Source organism: Oscarella lobularis, chromosome 1, assembly GCF_947507565.1.
Source record: "Oscarella lobularis chromosome 1, ooOscLobu1.1, whole genome shotgun sequence".
Taxonomy (NCBI): Eukaryota; Metazoa; Porifera; class Homoscleromorpha; order Homosclerophorida; family Oscarellidae; genus Oscarella; species Oscarella lobularis.
The window spans coordinates 633421-643278 of record NC_089175.1 but is presented as its reverse complement, the minus strand read 5'-3'; the positions used below and the strand labels follow the sequence as shown (position 1 = coordinate 643278).

Sequence of the window (9858 nt, the reverse complement as noted above, 5' to 3'; positions counted from 1 at the left end):
TATTCAACACACCTGTTGATTTTAAAAGTTTCTTATGGAAACGGGCTATTAAGAGCTTCTCTCTACTGGTTTTTATGCTGACTGCGGTCGAATAGCTTTGTAGCTAAGAGTCACAAAGACGATCTTCTGCGTCAGCTTGAGAAGAAAGAAGTGCAGTCGTAGTCGATCTCGTTTCATTTAATAATTAGTTCAGTAGATGTTAAGAGAGACGGTTTTGAGAGCGAATGAAGACCTGAAACGAAGACTATATAATCTTAGAATGGCCGTGGAAGTAGGAAGAGAGTCGTGTACGCACGCAGGTTTAGTTCTTTTCAATTTTTTTAGGCGACTTCCGCTTACAACGATAACATGACTGAGCGCAAGCTAAGCTTTTCTGACGTCGTCGAGAAGGCGCTATGTTAGTTGGGAGCAATTAGTAATAATTAAATACACATGTGCTAATATTCGTTGCAGCGGGGCAAAATTTTAAGAAATCGCTAACCCACGATCAAACTCCTTTGTCATCATCAGTGGAAGATGATGTGGGGGAAATAGATAAATAAATAAATAAATAAATAAATATTTATTTATTACGTATGTAGGATCCTGCTAAGGAAAAGGAAACTCAAATGATGTTAGAATATATAGAAAGATGGCACGAGGCTAGAAAACATATTAATAGATTCAATAGTTGATTTTTGGTGTTTAGTTGCTTGGCGATGAGAAGTACGAAGCAGCAGCTATTTACGCAGCTAACTCGCCAAAAGTATAGAACATAGACGAATTAAAATCAGCAATTTATTGCTAATAATCAAGGGAGTTTTGAGAAATTCGGAAACTTTGGATTCCTTTAAAAATGTCAAACATTCTTCGGGATTAAAGTAGGCTTTGGGTGCTAAACGGAATGACGGATAGAGTTCACTTCTTCTTAGATCACCTCTTCTTACTTACTGCGAAATTTTGCTATCAACTGTTGCAGACGCTACAATGAGACCATCGAAAGCCGATTCCGTAGAATGCGTTCAATGTGCGTTAGAGCACGGTAGGATGAGGAAATCGAAAGAGGGGCAAGAACACATAGACAATATCTGACTTAGGAAAGATTGACTTAGTCGCTCACTGGCTTGCCACGGACGTAGTGAGTAGCTGAGTATTCCTAGGGGGGGGGGACAAAGCCACTTAGAATGATTGTAGCTGGAGTGCTCCGCTTCACTTGGAGCATTGATTGAGAAGCACGCGGCAGAGACCGACGATCCGAGGCAACTGAGACTAATGTATTCGTTAGCGTCGACTGCGTACACGAGAGCGGAATATTACAAGCAGGTACAGTATAAAAATACATATTAATTAATTATTATTATTATTATCATTAGGCAGCTGTTGCTATGTGTAGACAAGGTCGTTATTATGGCATGTTGTCGTTTGCCCGCGAAACGAGGTCTTTCAAATCGGAAGGTCAGTCTCGTCGTTGCATGTCTGTGTCACGTGTCGGCATGGGGGTAGCGTTGTTAGATTATCTCGCCGTATTGCGAGCTGTTCCTCATTTGAAATTGGGTCTTCTCCTGGTGGATTGTCCAAGTCTTCCCGTAAAGGAAGTACGGAAAAAAAGTCGAGAGTCACAGTGTACTTTTAGTCACTCCTCGTTCTAGGTATTCGGTGTCTTTCAGTTGGAAACGCGACGCGACTTTATTAGAGTGAGGCAAACGAGCACGTCTTCCCTCTTTGGAGATAGATAACTTTGTTCTCAGGCACTTGCCAATAAAAAAGATCTGATGGATCTCATGCAAAAGGACAGCAAGTAAGCAAGCAAGCCGCAATCAAAATTCCACATATTAATTTCCACGTCTAGAACATCGCTTTCTGATTGGATGACTATCGTATCGGCATGCGAAGAGGAGAATCAATGGGACGAGGTGACGTAATCCCCACAGAGACCCCCTCCCTCCACCCCTCCCCGCACTCATTCATCATTAAGGCTATCGAGATCTTGGCCTGTGTGACAGTGACGCGAGTCCTACGTACGCGACAGCGCTAAGAGACAAATCGTACTGCAAAAAAACAATGGGTGGTCTTTTCGATTTGGGTGAAGTACACTTACAAGTAAACATGCAAAGACCGTAAAGAAAATTACGAGACGACGTTCCCAAATTTTTAGCAGTTCTTGTAGCCGCCGGGTTTTTCGGCACTGTGTTCTTTACCCTATGTAAGAATCCGGTTTAGAAGGAGAAAAATGGGGGTGTGATGGTGTTCTTTTGTTACCTTGGGTGAGGTCATTTGATCAGGCTTGAGCCACGGTTTGAAGTCGGGATGGTTCTGCGCTTTCCATTCGGCGTAGTTTCGACCGACTTTGTCTATGTTTTGAATAACCTAAACGAGGGGCAAAGGATAAATGTGGATGGGGTGGGGGGCCGTCCCCACAAGTGTACCCTAGGAGCAAGATGAGAACCGGCCTTGTTGATAAACCAGGTAGGCAGCCAGCCTAAAAGAAAACATTTACCCCAATATATTATATGTAATATAATTATTTACCCTTCGGGTCAGATTGAGTAATGTAAGTAAATGCCGTTCCACCGGAATCGAGTCGTCTAAGCAAGTAGCCGGTTATATGCGAGATCGAGCGAATGTATCGACTCGTTTCCGGATGATCCTATAAATAAAACAATAATAAATGAATCATGGATGGGGGATATATGACACAATGACGTCATACCTTGTGGTTAACGGTGTGGTTGAAAATAATGAACTCCTTATCGTCGGTGACGCGCCACGATCGCTGATTGACAAAATCGCGATTCTTCAACGGAAAGGGAAGTTTGACTATAAAGAGAAAAGAGAGGGGGGGAGAAGTGGGCGTGGTCACGCACGAGGACGAATTTTCGGATCCCAATCCCCGAACCCGAATAGTAGCCGATGTCGTTCGTCGCGTCGAGCGTGCAAATTTCGAAGCCCTCGATCATGTGCTCGTCCCACGTGCGACGATAGAGCGGATCGTGAAGAACGTCGTAGATGAGTTCCGGTGCGAGATCTTTGAATTCGTATCGCACCTTCGTTTTTAGGGTGACGCTTCGCGCTCGTTCGTTCGTTTTCGTCTCACCTTGATCATTTTGATTGGCGAGTTTTCCATCGGTTTGCTCATCACTTGGATTCCGTCTTTCACGTAGAGTTCGACGTAGCCGTCGTCGCTGTCCGCGAGCTTGAGAAAGTAGGCGAACTCTTCTTCGGTCGCCGGGTGAGCCTCGAGACCGAGTAGACCCTTTTGTTCAGCCATTCTCTCTAGCGTTACTCGTGAGCCGCAGCGTTTAGCGCGCGCACTGCGCGAGAAATGTCTGTCGAAAGCGTGCCGCTCGACGATGCGACGCAGAAGGAAGTCAAGCGAATTCTCAATTATGTCTTCGTACGTTCTTTTAAGCGCGAACGCTCAGTTCTTATGTCGCCTTGCGATTTTTTCTCTCTCGTCGCGTAGGATTCAAGTGCGCTCGAGAAAGTGCTCGGAAAGTACGAAAGCGATGTGTCCTGTATTCTCGCGTGCTGATCGAACGTGCAATAGCATTCTTTTACCCCTTCGAAGTCAAGAATCGATCGAGGAACGCGCGCTAAGCGAGCTAAAATCTGTCCTGATGCGAATCCAGCCGGTAAAGATCCGACTTCTTCTCGAAAATAAGAAGCCGATAGCAAAGTCCCAGGAATCGTGCAACGATTTTTTGGGACTCCTCTTCGATTTCGCCGTATCGCAGCAAAATGTCCAGAGATTGATATTCGGATTCAATCTTTTGGTGAAATTAGCCGAAATCAACGTCGTTCCTTATCAGTAATAAAATATTTGCCAAAAAACGCGTTCTTCTCGATTTTCCGTTAGATTTGTATTTGATTTATTGGTCGATCGTTTGAATTTTGACGATACGATTCCCTGGATGGAAACGTTCAACATTTTATTGGCTAACATAAGCAAGGCAGACTACAGAGTAAATAAATAATTAAATAATCAGAATGTAGTTGATATTGATATTTATTAGGTATGCCGCGAATTGCTCGTGCGCGTTCTAGCCAATGTTTCGGCTTGTCCAATAGCTATTCATGAGTCAAAAATTCCCCAGATTCAAATAGCAAAAGATGTGATAAATAATAATAAATAATAATGAAATCAGTTGAAATTCTTTCTAGTTTGTTTCTCGGATGCTGAGTCGAGAAGGAGGTCTGCTACCCGGATATAGTGCTTATAGTGCCGTAAGTTTATTATTAGATTAGTAAATTATTAAATGTTTGCCACTAAGGTTGCAAAACGTTTTCCGGAGGCATCTCCGTCTCACTGGGTACAGGCCCCACTTCTTCCAAGATTATCAATACATTTATTTATTTAATCGTAGATATTCGAAGACATGTGGGAGAAATTTCGCAATTCTTTTCTCCAGTTAGCCGACTTGGTTTCTATGCCAGGTACACAAGAATAAATAATGTCTTGATTATTATTATTATTATTATTGGCCAAGGTCGCCTGTGGCTGCGTCCCGTCGTGGGATATTCCCCTTTGACGGGAGCCATATGGAAAGTGGATCCAAACACGTTGCAATTCATTCGACGACCGAACAACGTGTTACGATTCAACAAAGTAGTCAATGTTCATATACGGGGAATATATTTGATCTCCTCTCTCTAGGAGGAAAGTCAAGCTCAAATCGGACTTCTAACGCACGCTCTCACTCAGCCGTCGTCGAGAGAATTAGTCTCCTGTATTCTGAGTCTAAGCAGACAGGTACAATTAATTAATTAATTAATTATTTAATTATTTAATTATTTTTCTAGAATCGTCAGCGTTGCGTTCAGCTTGAGCACGTGTTAGTCGATCTCATTTTTGAGGCGTTCGAAAGCTTCGAAGACACCTCGTTGTCGCGCATCACGTTCACGTGGAATCACCTCTGCAGTCAATCGGTCTTTTTCGCTCTATTTCAATTTGCGAATCTATCTAATTTGATAGCGCGTCTTACGGAAAAAGTAGAATCGATTTAGATCGTTTAATTAATGAGTAATTAATATATAATTATAGTTATCGTCTTCGTGTCGATCCAAGAGAGGACGAGACTGGCTCATGTGGCTCTTGCTACAAATCGTATCGCCAAGCCTGCAAAAACTCGACGTAAATAATTTTATGGCCTAAAATGAATTGATTTTAATGATTTTTTGCGTTGCTGCAAGATTTCGAGCTGCGAATCTATTTACAGTCTCTTAGCAACGCTCTACTCCGACAAAGAGGTAAGAGAAATAATGCGGGTTCTTTTATCTTTACTAATTAATTTTTGTATTTTAATTTTAATTAAGGCTATGGTTCCATTGCCCGATTTTTCGAGTCCTTCCTCGTCGATTCACATGGCCGCTGCGTGTCTATGGAATCACCTGCAGCTCAAGGTCAAAATAAATAGATACATAATTAAATTAGACTTTGATTTTTATTTCGCGCGTGCAGTACAAGCTTCTAGGAAAGCCGTCGGCTTTGCCGACTCTTCCCGCCGCCCTAAAGTTGCAAACAGAGTAAAGAGATAAATAATTAATTAATAACGACACCCCTCATTAATTAGCAATTATATCCCGCCCAGCTTCTTTACTCAAGATCGACAGTCGCTTTTATCGTTTTCCCAAGGATATCATCGATACGTGATCGTTTGCAACGCCTGTAAGAGAACTGCAACGTAAAATTAGACGATTTTAAGGGTCCTCCCCCCCCCCTCCATCTATAGACGGAGGTGTCCCTGATACTCTAAATTCTCTCGCGGCGCGTCTCATTGATTCGTGGATGGGGTCGCCTAGCAACACGGTTCCCATGCCAAGTCCGTCGTCGAATCTCGTCATGCCGGCGGGAACGCAGTCGTGCACGTTCGCTCTTCTGAAGAGTCTTTCGACGAACATAAGAATGAAGTGAGGGAATCATAGATAGAAGAAAAATAATTAAATATATAAATATTGTTTACTAGTTTACTTGCGACGATCAATCAGCGATTGACGAGAGCGGCGTCGTCGCAACCTCACGTCGTAATCAGTCCCGCCGTTCTCGAAGCCTACAGTCGACTCATCATCTACATGGAAACGGACTACGGCGTGGCAGTGAAGACGCTAACAGGTACACAATAATAATAATTGAGTATATCCTATAATTAAATATGACTATTTTGAGACCCCCAAACTATTCTATAATGAGAGTGTTCGCTAAATAAAATGTCTAATTAAATATATGACTATTTTTGAGGGTGAGCTTTTTTTAGGTCAAGTTTTGCCGCTCGTTTATCAGCAGCAGAACTTGAGCACTCTGCATTCGCTTGTCGAAGTGATGAGCTTTCGACTTCAGCGTCACATTTCCGTGAACCACAAAGTTCATCTCGTCTCCATGCTCTATCAAATGTCATCGATTGCCAATTACCAACTCCAACTCAGGCGAGAAAGAGAGAAAATTCAACTAATTAAATAATTAATTGATAAATGCAGTATTGAAACTTCCGTGCTGAAATTTCTATCGGGTCTCGTTACGCCGGAATTTCCCAGTCAGCTCTTGAAACTTCTCAACGATCCCAGAATGGTTTGCTCATAAAAAACACGGGGGATCCACTAAAATTAATTAGGAATTCTATATTAGTCAATGAGTCAGTTGCTTCACATGGAAGAGCTCAACAAAATGTTTGTCTTCACGCTAGCGAAATCAATGCGTTTGGCAGGCAATTTATTATTGTCATCTATATCAAATATTTGATTATTTCCCCCCAGGACTGGAAGGCCCCTTCGCCACGTGGCCCGAAAGCATTCTACGCAACATTCAACGCGTGACGCCGCACTCTTGGCCGAGCTACATATCGGACAAAATGCCTTATACGTTGCGAAATTATTACGTTGCGAACGCGGGAACCGCTTCGTCGTCTCCTCTCGATCAGAAATCACTGTTGCAAAGCACGGTGGCCGACGATTGGGCAAAGTGGAAAACGTCGGGAATTGACGAAACTCATTTCTCGAGAGACGGAGGAACGTCCACTTTTCTATGGTAACGAAGCAATTTTTAATTTTTTTGTGACTTTTGACGTCATATTTTAGCATTCTTTGGAAAACTGTCGTAGACGAGGGCAAACTTCCGCCAAACGTTTATAGGTATAAAGAGAAAAGACCAATAGAGGATATTTATTTATTTATTTATTTATTGATTATTTAGAATTCTTGAGAAAATTTCTGTGAAGGAATCCGTGTGTCAAGTGCGAATGCTGGCCGATTACATAACCGCCGTTCTCGCGTCGACGTGGAGCACAGAAGGTGTAAAAGATCAATTCAATAAGGTTAGAAACGGGGCACGTGACAAAAATTGAATTATTTTAAATATACGATTTTATAGAGCTTGGGCGCTCTCAACGAGCTGATATGGAAATATAAAATTATTCCGTTGGAAAGATTCGTTTTGTGCATGGTACGACGCACTTAGGTATTTGTAGCAAAATTGATTGATTTTCCAATTGCAGCTGATGAGAAACGCAAGCGGAAATGATGCTAGCGTTCAAATATCGTTGCTTAGTATTCTCTTAACGAGTTCGCGCGAACTGAAGGAACGAATAACGGTTTTCTTACAGGAAGTATGATTATATATAGGAAATACGTAAATCGATGGGGCCAAATTCGTTGTGCTAGGGAATCAATCCGGAGCATTGGAAACACGAGGAATGGTTTTCGAAGAACGGGAATCTTCATAAAGTAATTATTAAATTTTGAGATTGAATTGGAGAATATTTGCGCGTGATAAAGGCTTATCCTGAGTACATGTACTTTGAAGGACTTCAGGGTCAAAATCCATCGCAGAAAACTTATCTCCCTACGTATTTCGGTACATTTTGAAAAAGCGTTAAAATACGAAATCTCGAATCTTGCTTTTTAGGAAATTTCTGTCTTCGATTCATTCCTGTACCGATTTCGTTTTGTTTTTAAATTCCGACGTCGGAATATTAAATTTAGATTTTGGAATTGATGGTGAATCGATGTTTTGAAATGTATGAATTCAAAGCGACTCTCAAATTTTTCGATCGTCTAATGGACGTCTTTGGCGGACTCTATCGATATCACGGTAAGAAATACCAATGAAAATTTCGTTTATAGATTTCTAACCTCGTGCCAGATCGTCCTGTAATGTCCATTTACACATTACTACATTATTACGATCAGACAATCGGCCTCAATTACGCAGTGAAGAAAAAACTAGTTGGAAGCACATTGGGTAAGGATTAGGATCAGGGAAATATCTCTTATGAATATACTAATAATATTTTAGGTCACGAGGGATTCCAACCGAGCAAAGAATGGTGGGCTGTAGCTAGTCAAAATTGATCTACGAAAGACGGCAATTTTTAGGTTGTTCACTCGATCGTTTTGTGAATATTTATCGAGTATTGGAATCGATCCGATCTTTGGTGAGTGGATTCCGGATTCTCACTACTTCACTCAAATCCTGACTCGTCTCCAAAGCGATATCCTCCAATATTAGAATCTAATTAATTATTTCGTAATTTTTTCTGGTTTCCTTCCTTGACGATCGATCTTCACTTCTCAATAACGATTTTCCGGCCGAGTATCTAATCGACGATTGGCGCTTTCGAGAATTCGGCGCGCCGACGCTCCACGTGCTCTACTGCACGGCCGTCGAAGTGATGAGTCTTCCACTTTCGGCGAAATCCGTCTGCGAGTACATCATCGACGTCGCGCTCGAGATTTTCGTCAATACGCGAGACGTAACCGGTATAAATGCGGCTGCCGTCTTGTTGGCCACACTTCCGGTATATTTTTCAATAATTAGACTATCTACTTTTATTGCGTTTCTTCGGTAAGGAATCGTATTGGAGTGTTTTGAATGAGAGAATGCTTCAGTGCATACCCGAGGTCACTATCGACGACGATGACGTCGTCGTCGGTGAGGAAGACGAGAGGCCGGCGGCGAAGAGGCCGAGATTGGAGGATGATAGAGAAACGGAGCCGGAGCGGTTTGGGTTTAATCAGAATGCCGCTGTTTTGCTTCGTTTGGTCAGCGCCTTTTGGTATCACACAAATAATGGGCAATTGACGCGATTGGTCGGGTGAGTACACGAATCAAAAGATAGGATTGAGGGAGATTTTGATACTTTTTAGCTTTCTTGAGAATGCTGCAAGTCTTGTCAGAACGGAGACGCAGCTTCTGTTTGTGTTTCGACTGACGGGTCCTTTATTGACCCGATTTCAGACGGAACGGACTAGCTGTCTTCTCGATGTATGGCAAGGAAGGGAGAGGGTAGCTCGAAAAGTATTGCAGTTTTTTTAGGTGGCTCTTGGTTTGTATCGAATGCTAAAATTGGTCGACGATTCGGGCGGATTGAGCCGACATTTAGATCTGATCAGCGACTTTCTGTAATTGATTACTACGGGTTTTCTATGTCTAATTTTTTTCTCGTTTTTTTAGGTATTACATAAAATATTCCTTTATAGGAGACGCGGGAAAAGACGAAATCAAGACAATCATTGGATCTCTTAATCCAGAATCTTCGCTCTATCATAGACTACGCTTCATGGCATAAACAAGCGACACGGTCAAATTTTTGTAGCATTAGCATGGCGTGATGTCAGTTGACGTGCGTTAGCGCGTCGAAGATCAACTGCATTTCGCGGCACGAGCTCGCAGGAGCCTTCTTTTTAAAGTGAAGAGACCCTCCGTCAGCTTCTGCAAAGACGAAGAGCGCCTCTCCGGCGTCGCGCGTCTCGAATTGCTTGACAGGAAGGTCCCGCTTCACCTCCATCGCGCATCCGCTCACCGGTAGGCAATCCTGCGTGGCATGCACTCGCGTAGCCCCAAATTCTATTCATTTGTCTGTTTTCTAGAAGCATCTGACTTTTCGCGAG

At 42.6% G+C, this 9858-nt stretch overlaps 3 protein-coding genes across 4 annotated transcripts; 2 read left to right on the top strand and 1 right to left on the bottom strand.

Annotated features, from left to right (window-relative positions):
- Nucleotides 1-259: 259 nt before the first annotated feature.
- LOC136197418 (clathrin heavy chain linker domain-containing protein 1-like) lies at nucleotides 260-1901 on the top strand. Its single transcript, XM_065987176.1, has 13 exons — nucleotides 260-271; nucleotides 325-397; nucleotides 454-521; nucleotides 689-745; nucleotides 796-860; nucleotides 912-1021; nucleotides 1077-1117; nucleotides 1174-1302; nucleotides 1353-1434; nucleotides 1492-1574; nucleotides 1629-1673; nucleotides 1728-1777; nucleotides 1829-1901. Exons 1-13 carry the CDS (start codon nucleotides 260-262, stop codon nucleotides 1899-1901), a joined length of 888 nt encoding a protein of 295 aa, XP_065843248.1.
- A 124-nt stretch (nucleotides 1902-2025) lies between these two features.
- Nucleotides 2026-3288, bottom strand: LOC136197672 (START domain-containing protein 10-like). The gene is made up of 7 exons (XM_065987494.1): nucleotides 3074-3288; nucleotides 2876-3023; nucleotides 2690-2796; nucleotides 2509-2626; nucleotides 2406-2458; nucleotides 2239-2346; nucleotides 2026-2178 (listed from the first exon to the last, which is right to left on the bottom strand). Exons 1-7 carry the CDS (start codon nucleotides 3245-3247, stop codon nucleotides 2131-2133), a joined length of 756 nt encoding a protein of 251 aa, XP_065843566.1. The 5' UTR covers nucleotides 3248-3288; the 3' UTR covers nucleotides 2026-2130.
- Nucleotides 2723-9656, top strand: LOC136197636 (mediator of RNA polymerase II transcription subunit 23-like). Of its 2 annotated transcripts, XM_065987458.1 has the most exons (39): nucleotides 2723-3373; nucleotides 3443-3474; nucleotides 3527-3611; nucleotides 3663-3787; nucleotides 3836-3941; nucleotides 3993-4091; nucleotides 4141-4203; nucleotides 4251-4289; nucleotides 4344-4413; nucleotides 4467-4585; nucleotides 4634-4729; nucleotides 4780-4968; nucleotides 5021-5110; nucleotides 5170-5226; nucleotides 5293-5379; nucleotides 5438-5502; nucleotides 5568-5644; nucleotides 5709-5886; nucleotides 5943-6088; nucleotides 6231-6399; nucleotides 6451-6541; nucleotides 6599-6677; nucleotides 6727-6997; nucleotides 7048-7101; nucleotides 7163-7283; nucleotides 7340-7411; nucleotides 7464-7574; nucleotides 7630-7692; nucleotides 7744-7822; nucleotides 7874-7899; nucleotides 7951-8059; nucleotides 8111-8209; nucleotides 8264-8294; nucleotides 8344-8459; nucleotides 8536-8765; nucleotides 8818-9062; nucleotides 9115-9232; nucleotides 9284-9369; nucleotides 9422-9656. In XM_065987458.1, exons 1-39 carry the CDS (start codon nucleotides 3302-3304, stop codon nucleotides 9534-9536), a joined length of 4080 nt encoding a protein of 1359 aa, XP_065843530.1. In that variant the 5' UTR covers nucleotides 2723-3301; the 3' UTR covers nucleotides 9537-9656. The 2 variants fall into 2 exon arrangements, with proteins under 2 accessions (XP_065843530.1, XP_065843522.1); XM_065987450.1 differs by having other exon boundaries at nucleotides 3527-3787.
- Nucleotides 9657-9858: the final 202 nt, after the last annotated feature.